We start from the raw sequence: 17,500 nt of genomic DNA, 5'->3' as shown, positions 1-17,500 counted from the left end.
TTTTTTTGTTAACTTTTTGTGTTTTCTGAAAAACCTGAAAAAAATGACTTATTCCATTATTTTAGGAAGGTGACGATATTCAAGTCTCACCTACAAGATGACACATACCTTAAAATCAAATCAGCTGGCTAATACTTGATTATATGACACAAGTCATGGTAATGAGAAATACCAGAGGAGAGGGACGGGGAGAAAAGGTGAACCACTAACCCAAATGAATAATCTACTAAACTCTACCAGTGATAGGTCTCAACTCTTCACCTTTACATTTGTTACCCTTAACTCTGGTCAGTGTGAGTCCCAAGCAGATGGACACTCTCACTCCCTCATGCTGGTGTCACGGCGGAGAGCACAGGGAGGAGGGTTACACAGAGAGTTTCACATGCAGAAGAATGGGTGGGAGTAGATCTTTGAGCTCTTCTACAGTGAGACGAGGCTGCAAACAACACTGACTATAACTTCTTAAGACTGAGGAAGAGAGAGAGAGAGAAAGTGGAGAGAGGAAGACAAGGAAACAAGCAGCGCAAGGGTGCTGTCTCAACACATGAGGCGAGTTAAAGCAAAGAGAAACGAAGACCGTTGGGTGGAAAGGGGGGAGGAGGAGGGGGGGCAAGTGAAAAAGTAAAGAAGCAAAAGAGCGAGAGAGATCAAAGAAAAGAAGGTCATCTTTACCCTGCGCCTTCCGTGTTCTTGATGGAGCTGGTGGAGCGCGATCGTGGCTTCATTATGATACTCATCATGCCGCTCTTGCGTGCACACACACACCTTCAGTCAAGCCACAAACATGTGCACACAAACACACAGACCCAAACTCACACACAATCCCACAATAGCGCAGTCTCTCTTTCCATCTCTCTCCCTCTCTCTCTCTCTCTCTCTCTCTCACACACACATAAACACGCATGCATCTAGTCCTCAGCTGGTCTGTGTGCTTTCAGCGTGGCCCTCACGCAGGAGAGAGAGAGCAAGAGTGAGTGTGCCTGTGTGTGAGAGAGAATGTGTGTGTGTGTGTGTGTGTGTGTGTGTGTGAATGAGTTCAGGCAGTGGAGGTGGAGCAATAGGTCTCAAGTGGCTCCTGTGGCAGTCTCCCCGCCCACCCAGGGAAGGAGGGGAGTGGAGGGTGTGTGTGTGTGTGTGTGTGTGTGTGTGTGGGGCGGGGGGGTTCTGTCCAATCCCTTCATCCATCCTTCCCCCGAATCCCTCTGTTTCGCTCTCTCTTTCCTTTATCTCAATCTTCCTGCCTCAAGGCTGTGGGGCATGTTTAGGTTGTAGTAATGACGGCGGGAGGTGGGGCAGGGCACTCCCCAAATGAGAGAACACGTTTCAGGTGACTGTGTGTTTGTGTGGGGTGGGGGTGGGACGAGATTAGCATATGCATCTCAATGAGTGTGTGTGTGTGTGTGTGTGTATAAGAAAGTAAGTATATATACTCTTTTGACCCGTGAAGGAAATTTGGTCTCTGCATTTATCCCAATCCGTGAATAAGTGAAACACACTCAGCACACAGTGTACACACAGTATGTGTGTGTGTGTGTGTGTGTGTGTGTGTGTGTGTTTGTGTGTTTGTTTGTGTGTGTGTTTGAGTCTGTGTGTCAAAGTGTCAAGCACGTGAATTTTGTTTTTGCGTAAGCACACATAACTGTGAGCTAGGGTAAAGACAATTGTATGTGTGAGTAAGTGTGCAAGCATGTCATCTTGGCGTGAGCAGGAACCATGCAGGGGATGGGGGGTGGGGGCTGCCTCTGACTCCTCGCTATGGAGGAAACAAATATTGCGTGGTCAGAAAGGAGGAAGGAAGAAGGGCTGGGTGATGGTGGCTTGTTGGGAGGGGTGGAGAGACACACTCAAGAGTCAGGATGGCTGGGGGAGGATGCGGGAGGGTGGATTACAAGGGAGGGGGGGGGGGGGTGGTTGTGGCAGTTTACCAGAGTTACAGCTCCAAGATAATTTCAGCTCAAAGACCCATAACAGAGGCAAACTGGTGAGAAAAAGCCGCACGTTTTTGAGATACCGTCACCGTTCCCAAAAGCACAAACATGTACAAAGCATGTATTAAAGAAGACTACCAAGCATTACTTACTCAATGTAAGACTAAATCCGCAGGAGCTGTTAGTTCAGTTGAAGATATATGGTTACAGTGGTATAATGACATTGTCTTATAGTGTTGATAATCGACTTTTCATACCCTACAAATTTGTTAATTACCAGTATTTAAAAAGCTGGAAAAGAATGGACGCAAAGTGGCAGACAAAGGAGGAGACACATCAACCATATTCACCTGGAAAAAACATCCCTCAGCGCAGATCAAACGATCCCTTTTATAACTTTAATCTTAACATTGATTGAAATAACACATCCCAGGTCGAGGTAAATCTGTTTTGTCTATCTGTTTGGCAATCTCTAACTTACAAAGAAACACACACTATAGACAAACAATGTACACCATGAAACTATGTTATTTTCTGAAATGGTTATCATTGCACAAAAATCTCACTGGCCAACCATTGCAAGATGATGGACAACAAGAGGATCTTGCAAATAGGCTTCAGTTTTCAAAACACCAATCACAAAAGTAGACAGGTCATTTTAGTATAAGTATAAACCAGAAAGCATGCGCTTTTATGGAGACACTCTGGGTCTAAGTATGTGATGAATCTGTTACACAGAACCATCACGTGTCTGTCACAAGGTGTAGGAATACCTTTTCTATAGTGTTGTTAGTGCTTGAGTCACCCGCCTTCACATTTGTAGATTCTTGAGTGGAATGTTATTTCGTCAAACCGCACAATTCAAACATGTCCAAGAATGTTGAGACAGTTATGGTCAACCAACCAGAACTATTTTGAAAAGACACCAAAGGCCATAAATCTCTGACAGTAGTGGGAACCAAAGAATCGTGGGAATTTCCACACCTGTTATACAATGCAGTTATCAGCCATGTGCTAATATTTCTCACACAAATGTATACATATATTTTATTCTCTATGTGGAAAAAAGCCACTAAACCACAACTCACACTGCCAGTCCAGTGACTAGAATGGCATAAAACTGCATCACATTCAGAAGATCTGTGGATGTAGTTCCTGAAATACTGAAATGTGTGTGGTAATCTTCACAGCCACTAGGAGTAGTCTAGAGAGTGAGCAGGAAAGACTGAATGACACTGTGGCAAAAATATTACAGGAATGAAGTAGATTATCAACATCATCTGACCAAAAACAAAAATCATGCTGATTTAATGTCCCTCAGCTTCCTCACTCTTAAACTTATGCGACCCATTACGCACACTGCTCTGAACAACATGGAAGGTATGCTCTCTGACCACCCCCTCCCCTCCAACACACAAACACATACACACACACACACACACACACACACACACACACACACACACACACACACACACACACACACACACACACAGATAATCTTTCAAGCATGACCAAGCCTCATCTCAGGCCTCATTTCATGCAGCAGAGCAGCCCATTAAAAGTGTGACCTGAGGCCTTTTAGGTTAAGAGTGGAGTCTCCTGACGCAAGCTCACCACACACACACACACACACACACACACACACAGCTGTAACATGCCCTTGATGGGATGCCTTGTACAGTAGGATATGTCTCCAGGCACTAGCACTTGTACCGGGGAGGGCAGTGGCAGGGGAGCTGCTGGCATCAGTGTGCCAAGATGGGTTCTTTCGAAGGGAAGGGTGGTGGTACAGGGAACAGCAAGGAGGTGGGGCAGTTAGCGGTGCGTTCGGCATGGTGAATGGGGATGAAAAGTGTGAACCGTTGCATGCTGTCATTTTCTAATGATCTTCTAATGTTTATAATGTTGAGTGAAAATGGGCCTGTTCATGTTTGTGTGTGTGTATGCGAGTGTATACGCATGTGTGTGTGTGTGTGTGTGTGTGTGTATGTGTGTGTGTGTGTGTGTGTGTGTGCGCGCTGTCACTCCCTCTCTGTGTTACTTCAATGCTCCTATTCTCTCCTATTACAGTAAGTGCTCCCTCTGCAATCACACATAATCACACAAAGAAACATCCGGAACACCACATGCTGAACTCCAGACGTCACATAGTACACGGGGGGCAAGGATGGAGAGTGGTGTGTGTGTGTCTGGGGGGGGGGAGTACTGGAGTGTTATTATTAAGATGCAGCAAGCACAAGGCCTTTAACATCAAAGCTCTAACCTCTTTCGCCTTATGACAAAACAGTGCTCAAGTTCCATAAATTGAATTAGGGTCGTTTAGTCTTGCAAAAATAACAGGAGCCATATGATTGGTTTTGGGGAGTTGCTAGGCAGCAGCACATTAGTACTGGTTGAACTGCCAGGTTGAAGAGAAGCAGACTGTGCTCCCCAGGACAGTAGAGGGAGAGTGAATCATGCCCTGAGCCTTGGCTTTCCCTACAAGTTCTGGTGCTCTGTCGCCCCCTAGTGGTCAAATACTGGCAGAGGGGTTTGGATAGAATTTCCTCTGCTTCTTGTCTATTCGTTTATACTTTTGAGGTCTCCCACAGGTTCTGGCAGATACTACCAAATGTGGCCATTGGTCCTGGTTCAGTAAACTCTCCACTTGAATGGACAGTACACACGCATAAAGTGGAGATGATTCCTTATTGCCTATTCCTGGTATTTTGTGCTATTTTAAAAAACATCAGCATTAAAAAAATCACACACACACACATTCACACGTTTAGTGAGAAGCCTTTCAAGTGGCCTGCCTTGGTACAGACAGACAGACAGACAGACAGACAGACAGACAGATAGATAGATAAATAGATAGATAGATAGATAGATACTTTATTGATCCCCAAGGGGAAATTCAAGTCAAAATCAAAAATTCTAAATTACCATCACAATTCACAATTCTGGGGAAGCAGTCTAGGAACTCATCGTAATTTACTCATCAAATCAGGGAGGTGGTTTAGGTAATGACGAAGACAAAGTGAAGTAATTTGGAAAGCCCAGGATGAAGTAACACTGCAACTACGGATGTAGGAACAATTTACCAAAAAGCTTTGCCAGACCTGATGCTGATAGAGTAAATACATACAACATTGCTATACCAATTCAATATGCTATACCAATTCAACCAATTCAATTATGTTCTTAAACATGTTGAAGTTTTGAATTTATTGAGAGACCATTATATGAACAACCCCTTGTTAGCAGGGAAAAAATGGAAGACTGCAAGGAATGGGAAGAGGAGGAATATAATTTTCAAATCACAAACAAAAGAGCATAGAGCATGACCATGAATATGACTCAAGTGTACATCCCAGGAGTGCCACTCAGAAAAAGATTAATCTTTTTCATATAACATCATTTCCTGAGCGCCTATAATGTAGATAGCCTTTGTCACTGCCTTAACTGCCACACATTGACTATGAACTCTATCCATAATGTTGCAAGGGTGCCTATACGCTACCTCAAATCCCCTCTACACACAAAGGGTTAAGAGAAAGCCAGTCATAAATACGCAAAACACACAGATGGCCAACCCTTTCAATTGACAGTTCTCATCTCCATACATTACGCCTCAGTATCTCAGCGAGCTGTGCAGCGGGGGCCATCCTTCCTTTTACCACACGGCACGCACGCCCACACACTGCTGCTTGTGGACACTGGACATCGATCGGCGGATCAGATGAGGTAAAATTTATGATTATTGAGCACGGGCTACAGAAGAACATCGGTCTCCTCTCGGGATTACTGTAATGGCTGGGGCTCAGTACTGACTGACCTCCCACACAGTCAGCACACACTGGCGCTACAGAGAGACAGCTAGAGAAGCAGTGGTCTCAGTCGGCCATATGAGTCAGCTGTCAAAAAGCAAGAGCAAAAAAAAAAAAGAAAGGACGACTCCCTGATTCCCAATATTTTTTCTTTTTGCTGCAGGACTCGAATAGCTTCAGTGTGTTGCTCAGCTGGTAATGGTCACACTGGCCTGGAGACGATATTGGCCCTGTGTCTTTGTCACTCTACCATACACAATAGCGGCATGATTATAGCCTTTAATATGATAATACAAAGCATATCATATCACATCACCAGAACCAGAAGTACTGCTTTCACACTACACCAATAAAAGAGTGCTATCTATTCACACTATTCTATTCTGTCTACATGCAAGAAATGAAAAGCGGATGCTAAAAGTCATGGATGACGAGGGCTTATATTATGTTCATCTGCACAAAAACATACAACATGCATGTTAGGCAGAGAGCAAACGAAATATGCAGCTTACAGAGGCCTCATTCAATATCCAAATGCAAGCCTCACACACTGTACTGCGCCTCAGCCACAGGAGGAGACAGAACAAAGCTCCACACCTGCCTGGATCGGAATAAACAACAGGTTGGCAAGGGACACCGCGGGGAGAAGCGCAGGGAGTTCATTACACTGTGTTATTTGTTCACTCCATAAACACATGATGCAGACACCAGCGCTGTGTTCTGCTGAGCTATCCTCCTGCAGCTGTCTCTTTCCCAGTCAGCATATGGATCTGATCTGATGGGTGGCGGATGAGGTAGCGGTCGTAGTAGCGACGTTGTCGTGCATAAATCTGACACCTGTGGACCTCACACTCGTAGCGGTGTGTACTGTAGTTATTGACCCACACCTGTGCTTCACTGGTCCGTGCAAACAACACACACACACACTTACATACACACGCCCACATATACAACAGGCCGCTCAATCTTTTAGTTCCCCTCACTTCTCTCTTTTTCCTCTCTCTTTCTCTCTTTCCTACTCCCAGTTGGACATGTACATCTGCATATTGCTATCGTTGGAATGGCACATATTTATCTTTTGACATTTCTAGGATTTCAGGGAAAGTCCTTTAGCAAGCATTTGGGTGAGCAACCAGTTCCCTCATTCAAAAGGTTACTTAGAGATAAGACCTCTGAAGGCCCCCAGTCTTTACCTCTTGAAAACACACACACACACACACACACACACACACAATAATTGCCTGCCAGTTATTCTACCTGCTGTATAAAAGAATAAAATAATTTTCTGAAAAGTGCTGCCTGTTGCAGTGCCCCCCCTGTTTAAACACATGACCTGACATGCAGTTACAGTTAGCATCTAAATCTAATCTCAACTAACATCCATCATGATTTAAGCTGCCAAAGTAGGTAACATATCCACAGATGACCTGCAAAAATGGACACTAAGAAATTGCACTACAATCTCTTGCTTGAAGCGACAAGTCTCAAATACAGAGGCAAAGTAGATGGACTACTTCACAACCCTCAGAACACTCCAAAATACTACAGTGGACTTTACCATCTCTTCCGAGGTTTGATGTCGATGGGCTTGTTGATGGCATATGGAGAACCGTTGCTACAGGCGTGTCGGTAACGTGCGATTTTCTCCAGGGAGAAGAGGTCAGAGTTCACGGGCAGGCTCATTTTACACTGATAAGAGGCAGCGAGGCAAACAGCCAGGTCAAGATGTCAAACATCCACGGCGAACAACACCAAGCTGACTGTCTTCCAGCTTCTAGGTAATGGAGAAAAGAGTGGGGAAGGACCTGCTCACAGCTCACACAGACTGTGGTGAGCAGAAAGTGAGAGTCAATGAACAGGGAGGGTGGAGAATGAGAGAGAGAGAGAGAGAGAGAGAGAGAGAGAGAGAGAGAGAGAGAGAGAAAAGAAAAAAAGAAGCACAGGAGCAAAAACAGTAGAGGAGAGAGAGAGAGAGGGAGAGAGTGAGAAGCTCAGAGATTTAAGAGAGGGAAATCAGGAGAGGCAGAGAGCGAGAGAGGGAGTAGAGAATTAACCCTTAGAGAGAGTGAGATTAGGAGAAAGCAAGAGAGAAAACGGGAGAGAGGAGGACAGAAAGAGGAGAGAGGGAGACAGGTGGAGAGAAAGAGAGAGAGAGGGAGAGAAAAAGAGAGAGAGGCAGAGAAAAAGAGAGAGAGAGAGCGAGCAGGCTCAGCTGGACGTTATAGATCACTTTAGGCGTACAGCCCTGAGAGGTAGGATAATTGAAGCTGGCGCTCCGGTGCGGGACGCTGAGGGCAGGGGGGGGACGGGAGCCACCGCGCTCCTGCCGGCCCTTCGTGAGTTACTGCTGATTTACCTCAATCAGGTAGCTGCTCCAGAAGGCTTTTATGTCCTCATTAGCCGAGCTTAATGACACAAGCGAGCGTGACGCATTTGAGGAATAAAACTAATAAGCAAGCAAAAAGCCAGGCAGCCATTTTCAGGCTCCACTCAGCTTCACTCTCCACTCTCTCTCTCCATGTCTCTCTCTGTCTCTCTCTCTCTCTCTCTGTGTGTGCTTGTGTGCTGCCACTGCTACTGCTGCGCTGACAGCAGTACACACAATAATGGTGTATGAGCAAGCTGATAAAAAAGCTGTTTGGAACACCTTGACGTGAAAGATTGGACAATATGGCTCTTGCGGCGGCGAACATGCAAGAGCCACGTGAGCTTGAAATAACATCTGATCACTGTAACACCTGACAAATGGTGCAGTGCAAAGACAAACGGAGACCCCGAGGCTGAGCCCTAAGCATCAGCTGCCAAAACAGATGTAAGTTACATAAAGATGGGAACAACAGAACCCAGCTCTGCACTTTTCTTTTCAGTCTGCAGGCCAGGATGAAGTACTGAAGGTGGCCAGTTACTGTAGCTCCATGAGAGAGAGAGAGAGAAATTTCCTTAGACAAATAAAACATCTTTTTTTTGTTAAGCTACTTTTCATTCCATTTTTATTGAGTTGGTGTAGTGTTTCTTTTTTGTGGGGCGTGGGCTGCTGATGGGAGAGCTGAGGTGGGCACTGATAGAATCCACCTGTTTTACTTGGACTTGATTTCTCTTCGCTCGCTTCAATTAGCATCCACAAGGGGGCAGCAGAGAGACGTGGACTCGACACGCAAGACTCTGAGTGGGTGGACACGCTTTGGTGTATGTATGTTTGCCCGATCCAGTTCAGTCAGTTCAATGATGCACCAGACTCGGCACCACTGCAGAAGCTGTGGCAGTAGCCTGTGCATTTAATTCAAGCCCCAGTTGGCAGTGGGGTTAAAAGGCAATTCCCCAAACTAATTGCTTTAATTTACCACTGGCTGCTCACTTCATGCAGGATTTACATAAGAATGTCTAGATTAGTTAGACATCACAGTTCAGAAAACTCAATACACCTGATGAAGCTGTGATTTACATAAGGCTGTAACATACTACATAGTGCTGAGAGAGAGAGAGAGAGAGAGAGAGAGAGAGAGAGAGAGAGAGAGAGAGAGGCTGCTGAAAAGGGCTTCGGAGCACATCTCTTTGTTCCCTCTGAACTGTCTCCTCACTGTTGCCATGCAGACTGGCAGGGTCAGGCTTAAATCCAATTATTAATAGAGGTTTCTGTCCTACAGCAGGGGACCAGGTGCAGCTGGAAAACACAAAAAAGAGGAAGCTGGAGTGTGTATGTATGTGTGTGTGTGTGTGTGTGTGTGTGTGTGTGTGTGTGGGGGGGGGGGGTTTGCGGCACATGTGTGTAGTCTTCACAATGGGACTGTATTTCATTGCCTTTACAAAAACCCAGCTTTGTTCCCACTACATGCCTTCACCTGAGACGGTGAGCACAAGGGGGTTGGCCAGGAAATGTCGGTAGAGTCACATCAAATAGGCTGTTAACTGTGGTCAGCATTAATCATCTGATGAGCTTATCATCTCGGCTCTGTTACCCACATCAGTCTCTGCCTGTCTTATCTGCAGTTGCAATCAGCTATGACAATGAGGCTGAGGTGACCGCGGATGAGCTCACCTGGGTGTAATACCTTATACTGTCACTAGAGAGTGCCATTTGACTCTGTTAGTGCACAAGACTGCACCAGCAGCTGTCAGTCTCTCTCTGTCTGTGCTGAAGCATGGCACAGATCTGAGCGTCCATGTGACTACAATGTCCGTCTGGGTGGAGCCGTAAGCCCTTTAAGAGGATAAGGAGTCTATACTCACTACATCAGTCATGTTGTTTCAAAAACAGCGATGCTGGAGACACAAGACATTTCTATCTCCATGTGGTAACATTTTCTCTAAATGTTGCTGCTGCTACCTCCAACACTTGTCTCAATCTCTATACACATAAGCATCTTAGAATTATCAGTGTAAACTTCTCTTGAAGACCAAAAAATATCAGTAGACACTTGGTGGTACACCAGCTAGACCTTAAAGCTATCTTTCTCATCTCTCAGGCATCCTTTCCTCAGCAAAACCAAACGATGGGGAAGCATACCTCCTGGCCCTCACTGGCCTTGTCCTCTCCTTCTTCACAGGAAAAAAGTGGACAGACGCGTTCCTCCTCCTCATGTTTACTCTCCCTCTCTTCCCCTCTCTCCAGGCCGTCGTTGTTACTCACGGTAAAACCGTGTGTGTGTGTGTTTGTGAGTGTGTGTGTGTGTTCCGCCGCCCCAGGGAAGCACGGCTGCCTGGAGCCTTTGGCTCTCCCTCATTGGCCCTTTGGCTTGTGGGGGGGGGGAAAGGTGTCGGCGAGATTATGACATGCTCAATTGGCCGTGGCCGAGATGGAAAGTAAGCCTGTGTCGTTGGGCTTAGTGACGCCCCGGAATTGCCCAGAGTGAGGGAGTCCCCCCCCACTGTGACCTGCCAGCACCTAGCCTCCCTCGAGACACACTCCGAGACAGGATTCTTCAAATGACAGAGAGAGAGATCTTTGACTGGAGTGATCCTACTTAAATTGCCCTGTCCATATACCCTGAATTGTGCATTATTATATTGGGGCCTCTTCACATATAAAACACCTTTAAAAACAATGGGTCCTAATTTGAATGATGGGCAAAGTCTCAAGTCTAACTAAGGCTAATTCAATAACTAGGTAAAATCAATTTGTTAATTTAACACCATGCATACGACCTTAAGCTAAAACACTAAGTCCTCCCAATGCTCTTACATGCCACATAATAGCTATAGTTTATGTAGGAGAACTTTGCTTTGCTGACTTTGCACTTTGCCCAACTTTTAAATTAGGGCCCACAATCTCCATAACATATCTCATCTCGTTGTAGTTTCTCAACATACAATACTCTTTCTTTCTTCTGTGTCTTACAGGGTTGTTCTTGCTCTACATTCATTCATTTCTGTGTGTTCAGTCAAATGCAGTGTAGTGCACTATTAGCTGAACAGGAGGCAGAGATTATGGCTTCCACAATCACACCCAGAACAACACCTTGAGCATGAGTCGGTTTGCCTTCATTATAGTTTTATCTCAACTCAAAACCCTCACAAGTTATAGTGATATCAGCTTTTTGCAGATCCTCTGGAGCAGCCTGCCAAAGAGGATTCCTTTTAAAGAACAGAATGCCAGAAGCAAAGCTGTGATCAAAATGCCAGAACACTGCTCGATCTAAACGCGGAGGGCATTTGGGATGCATTTACTTTTAATACCCAACATTTGCATACATGAGCATGAAAATGGGCCTCCTCGTTCTAAAATATACTCCGGAGGTTCAAAGCACCGTGGATTGCTGACTCGCATTTGTAATCAGTGCAACCTACTTCAGCGTTAAATAACACAAGTTGCTTTTTTCAGACTGCTAATGCCCACTTTAAAAAAATGAAGTCAGAGAAATCAAACCGCTCCACTGGCAATGGTTGATTAAAATCCTGTGACCCTCTGAGTCCTCTGAGCACATAACAAATCAGGAGGTTACATTCATACCGATGCATGGCTTTGTTTTTCACAAATTGCAACACATGCACCACAAATATAGTGGCAAGAATGTATTATGCAAAAATGAAAGTCAGGAACAGAGCGCAGGCCATGGGGTGGCATCAGCTAATACTGCATTGTTTTGAGCATGTCTGTATCTCACTGAAGTGGCACTGAAGTTTCTGATGCTGCAAGCAAATGCTTTTGCCTTGACATTGGCCAGTGCAGGAGAAGCTGGGTTGTATGATTGAGCCAGAGTAATATGTTGCTAGGATAAACATTGCATTTTGTCGTATGCTTCCGTCTGACTATGTTGGTTTCCATGACTGGAACGTTTCCATGTTCGCAAATGGTTTCCATGGAGGCTGCGAGGAAAGGTCTCTTTCTCTCTATTTTTTCTCTCTCTCTGTATCTCTCTCTCTTCAGTGCACAATTCAAAATAATTATCACCATCATGTTATTAGACTAAGAACATCCATAATGCCAGTAGACACTGTATACAACTGCAATCTGTGGTATCTATTGAGTCAGAGAAGCCACTTACTCTTCCTTCTGAGCTTTCATGAAAAAATAGAGGAGCAGTCTAGAAAGGGCAGGCAATGCTTTCCTCTGGTCAAAACAAAAATACATCACCTTACCAGGACCTGAAAACTGCAGTTTCATCAGCAATTCAAAGAGTCACAGACCCAAATGGAGGAACTTACCTAAACAAAGGGAGAGAAAAATAACATTAGCCTCTAAATCACAATCTTTAATCTTTTACATTACGGCATAATCAACTATGCAGCTCATAAACAACACTGCAAAATACCAGGAGTTTCTGAACCCTTTTGGCAAGGCTGAAAAATAAGTGGATCTCACTGGAGAGGGGGCTTTTGTGTCATAATTGGGTCGACTGTCTGATTTAATGTGTTTATTTGCCGTCTCTCCGGTGACCCCAATCGTGGAGTGCGACCCCTTTGTTCTGACAGGAAGGCTTCAATGGCAAGATTGAGGCGCTGCATTGTTTGGGAATAACAGTGACGCAAGGACAAGGAAGTCGTGACTCAGTCAGGGCCAAAGAGAAAGAAAGCAGGAGAAAGACAAAAAAAAACACTCACAACAATATTTCAACGTGAGCATGTGATTACCAAAGACATTGCGCACAGTATAGAGCCTTTCATTCCACAGCGTGTATCATGCGGCCACAGCGCATAGTGCAAGAGGTTTGGATATACTGCATGAAGTTCATTTATCAGACTCTCACTAAAAGGGCAGGGCCACTTTTCCATGATGAATTTAAGGATTACTATTACATCCTATTACATCCCATGTTGCACATTTGTGATTCTACAGCCTTTGAAGAGAAAAGATGGATATGAGGAACTAAAACAACGATGTCATAAATATCACTGTAACACAAGCCTCTTTTTGCTCACCGCTATTTTTTGTTTTCATTTCATCCATCCATTTTGTTCTGTTCTTTCCTGGCAAGCGTTCTTTAAGGAGGTGTGAGATGAAAAAACACTACAGTATCAATCACTCAAACCTGTTTTTTCTCCACTGAGCACAACACGAGGGACAGCAGGACAGCCGAGTGCTTGTCTTTTTTTCGAATCTCTCAAGCGGTAGACATCTTGAATATTACATCCACTTTATTCCTCTGGGGGTTTTCTCCCGGCAGAGGTAGATCTCCAATGCTGTTAAATTACTTTCTGAAACAGTCATTGGATTTGGAGCTGCAGTAATGAATAGTTTGCACCAGCTGTATCCCCGATGACCCATAGGGAACACGAGGGTCTGACCAGGTGTCACCTTTAATGTATCAAAAGCTAACATCCTGTGGTGAGCCTTAAGCAGAAGGTATTTCAGCAGCTCCATCCCTACGTAACACTTTAGTGAAAACGCCTTTTTCCAGGTGTTCAGGAGCAAGAGTTCATAAAGAATAGAAATACAGTACAGTATGAGCACATTCAAAGACAAAAAAAATACACAACCAGACGAAGTGTAGGAGGACATCAAAGAAGGACAAGTCACTGAGGAGTCACTCTATCTGAGACGACAGGATCAAAAAACCTACTGGTTCGTTTAAACATCACTGGCGCATCTCGAGTCTTTACAACATTTGCTTGTGTTCATTCGTGCTGCTTTGATTTGTGCCACACTGTTGCTGTGCCATATGTTTTCCTTGCCCTACAATTTATTCTATACCTCGCCTCCAAAGGCGAAAGAAAGCTCATTTGTGTGCAAGGCAGCAGCATGGGAATGTTGCTGTGTAACATATCAAACGAGCCACAGCTAACGTGCCTTCTGAAGTCTGGGTGAGACACGCTGACAGATCCGTTGCATAACAACACTTCTGGACTGGCACAGCGAGGCTGTCATCTTGGAACAGCGGCTTGGAACGATGTACTGTTACAGACACCCGCATCAAACAAATTCTCATATTAACTAGATTAAGGGGCTGAGCCAAAGGCTGATCCCATTAGATATAGAAAGATGGATAGATGCACAGATAGATATATGGAAGAGTGAGAGAGGCTGCATCGTTTGCAGCACTGCGGGGGGGGGGGGGGGTGGAATCCCCCCTCCCCCACCCCCCAATCTCCCCCTCCTGCCGTTCGCTGCCCGATGGTAATGAAGAGCTTGTGCATCAGCAGCGGGTGAGGTGTCTGACAAAGATGAATTCAGTGTGTGTGTGTGTGGGTGCATGCATGACTGTGAGTGTGTGTGTGTGTGTGTGTGTATGTGCATGCATGACTGTGAGTGTGTGTGTGTGTGTGTGTGTGTGTGTGTGTGTGTGTGTGTGTGTGTGTATGTGTGTGTGCGTGTGTATGCTGTTACAATCTGTTTAGTATGTTTGGGTGTGTGTGTATGTTTGGGGGTGGGGGTGGTTTATCTGCAGACAGGACCAAGCAGATGCCTCACTGAGTGGTCTCCAGCCTCACACATCACCGCCTGCCAGGAGAGTGTGTGTGTGTGTGTGTGTACCAGTGGGTGTCTCTGTATCCGTGCTTGTGTGTGTTTTTGGAGGTGGGGTGGGTGTGGGCACGCACACGCACACACACACACACACACACACACACACACACACACACACTCCTCCCTTTCCCAAGCTTCACTTGCTCAGTGAAGTAATTTAGAATGGAGCAAATGAATTAGAGTTTGGCCTGATTAGCTCTTGATGAGATACTTCACTCTCTTTTGGGAGCCCACTCCTGTTGCTGTGTGACGTCAAAGCCAATGAGTGTGGTGGTTGGCCAAGCGTGTATGATATCCAAGATTGGATGGCATTATCTTCAGGTGCTTGCTATAGATGGCCCACTTGACATGATGCATGTGTCACGGAAATACTGTTTCTAAAAATACCTCTCTGATCCTCCTACAGAGAGATTGGCTAAGAAGCATGAATCCCACAGCACTGTGGAAACATCTACTTGTTTCATGTTGGGGGCTGCACACAGCATGGAAAGATGCCATATTTACATCCAACAATGATCAGGGATATACATACTTATGTATGCAAATGCCTGATATTCACATGGTGATGTGAAAGGAGCATATTCAATTGATGTTTTAGAGTAGATATTTTTTGGATTTTTTGTGTGTGTCTGACCTTGGTTTGCAGCATTCTATGTACTGTATTTAATAATGAATTGCACTCCAAAAGGTGTTACTAGAAGTGCTGAATGTTTGGTCTCAGGCTTCGAATCATATTAAAAGGCACTGTGTCCTTACTGATTAATTAAAAGGCAAAATGCATTTCCTATGCAGTCAGCAGGCCTTCCTAGGCTGGGGGTATAGCGGATAACAACGTGCACTTACACAAGAAGTACTATTTCATTCAAAAATCCTCAGTAATTAATGATTCCAGGACATGGTGCCTGAGGACACTTCAGTTCAGCCGATCACCATCTATGGGCACAAAGCGCCTCACCCACCCGGCTTTATTAACCCCTCTCTGAGAGTGGCTGGGTCACGCTAGTGTGCTTCGACAAGTCAGAGGTGTGATTCCATCTTTGTGCTCTGTACCCCCCTCCCCATCCTTCCCTCCCTGACCTAACATCTCTCCCAGAATTGTGTCTGCAGACCTGGGTAACTAATAAAGGCTCGGTGCCGAGAAGATCACCATGGATACCCCCTGCAACCCCCCAACCCCCCCCACCCCACCCCACCACCACCACCACTGTGCAGGGCTGAAGCTGACTCAGTGGGCTGAAGAGTGTTTGTTAATTCCATTAGTGAGGCTGCGTCCAAACAGTAATATAAAAGCATCCCCCGCTGTGTGAGAGTCCTTCATGAGTGCTCCACCGGCGTGGGTCATTCACACATTGAAAAAAAGAACCAGAATAATTAGGCCACAAATCATCAACTTTCTTACGTAAGGCTTTCGTTGGACAACTGTGGCCCCTTTTAAGGCAAGCCAGCACTCAGACTTCAAAAGCAATTTGAAAACAAAGGTTGTATTATCATCAGATTTATTTCACTGTTTGTATTGAGAAATGGGTGCTGCTGCAATGATACGAATGTATGTTTTGATTTGATTTAACACTGCTCAGAGAAGAGTGCTTTGTAATAGTCCATATAGATGACACAAGATACTGAATCACTCAACCTTTAAAGCATGCACACACACACACACACACACACACACACACACACACACACACACACACACACACACACACACACACACACACACACACACACACACACACACACACACACACACACACAAAACCCCATACTATTCACTAGGGAATGACCATCAAGCCGCCACTGCAGCATCTATCAGTTCCAAAGAATCCACGATCCTCCCGGTCGAGTTGTTGCACACTCTGTGGCTCTTTCTGCTAGTTACCAGCTCTGCTGAGAGAGAAAACCCCAATAACCCCCTCCTCCTCCTGGCTCCTCACCCCCTCCTCCTGCTCCCAAGCTCTTGTCGCTGGGGCTCCCTCGTCAGCAAAGGGGCTCCAGGGTTGGAGGCAGCACGCAGGTAAAGTAAAATAACCTGTCAGAGGGGCTCCTATCTGCGCCCGGTGAGCGAGGTGGGGGTGGGGTGTCTGAGTGAGTGGAGGAGTGGAAGAGCAGAGGAGCGTGTTAAGTGACAAGCATTACAATGAAATCAGCATCGTAGAAGCACTGTGGAGGCTATTATCTGCAGCTATTATCTGCTGCTATGTTTGAGGAGAGAGGAGGAGGGAAAAAATGCACACACTGGAGTAAGGAGAGGTAAAAATAGTACACTAATTCGTAGCCTAACAAGAGTGCCAGTGCATCTGCCTTGGAAAGTGACACTAGAGTGAGGGCTGGATCCAGAAAAAGCAATGCTTATTAGATTCGAAATAGTTATTTAATAACCCTCAGTGATTTTTTATATTTTTTTTATATTGGGGGTTGCTTATCCATGGGACATGATCTCCATAATGAAAGAAGAAGTAACCAATGTTCAGGCCCAGAACAGAATGTTAATTTATCTATAACATCACTGTTCTCTGCTTTTTAATCAATTAATCCATTGCCACTTTGCTGGTCCTGACAGAGAAAAGGTGATAAGTATTCAGCCCTGGTGCGAAAAAGCAGAGACAAAGCACTCTTATTTCCATTCCAAGACTGTCACGACTCTGAGGTGAAATTTATGTCCATCTCGTCCGCTCATTTCTCACTCTTGTGCCATTAAATTCTGAATTTCTGTCGGTGCTCTGTGTTTTCAGTTGGCAAATTTGAAGGCTGATCGCAAGGTATCCCTTCTGTTATTTCAAAACACATTTATTGTGTTTGACACTGTCCTTGTGCCCAACAACAAAAAGGTAGCACATTTAATTCAGTTGCTTGATTACATC

At 45.2% G+C, this 17,500-nt stretch overlaps 1 protein-coding gene across 4 annotated transcripts in view; it reads right to left on the bottom strand.

Moving 5' to 3' along the window:
- Positions 1 to 17,500, bottom strand: part of pde4d (phosphodiesterase 4D, cAMP-specific) — a 153,757-nt gene that overhangs the window by 27,929 nt on the left and 108,328 nt on the right. Inside the window, exon 1 of one of the 4 annotated variants that reach the window (XM_076271026.1) lies at positions 673 to 985. The exons of the other annotated variants lie outside the window; for them this stretch is intronic. Within the exon in view, the coding sequence (XP_076127141.1) occupies positions 673 to 740 (68 nt within the window). The 5' untranslated portion in view covers positions 741 to 985. Of the gene's footprint in view, positions 1 to 672; positions 986 to 17,500 lie in introns of those variants that run through there. 4 annotated transcript variants of the gene reach the window in all.

Source organism: Alosa pseudoharengus, unplaced genomic scaffold, assembly GCF_046254945.1.
Source record: "Alosa pseudoharengus isolate Yale_2024_CS ecotype anadromous, Long Island Sound unplaced genomic scaffold, YU_APseudo_1.1 YU_APseudo_1.1_scf_6, whole genome shotgun sequence".
NCBI lineage: Eukaryota > Metazoa > Chordata > Actinopteri > Clupeiformes > Clupeidae > Alosa > Alosa pseudoharengus.
Note: the sequence above shows the minus strand (reverse complement) of the source record. Positions and strands in the feature narration are given on the sequence as shown.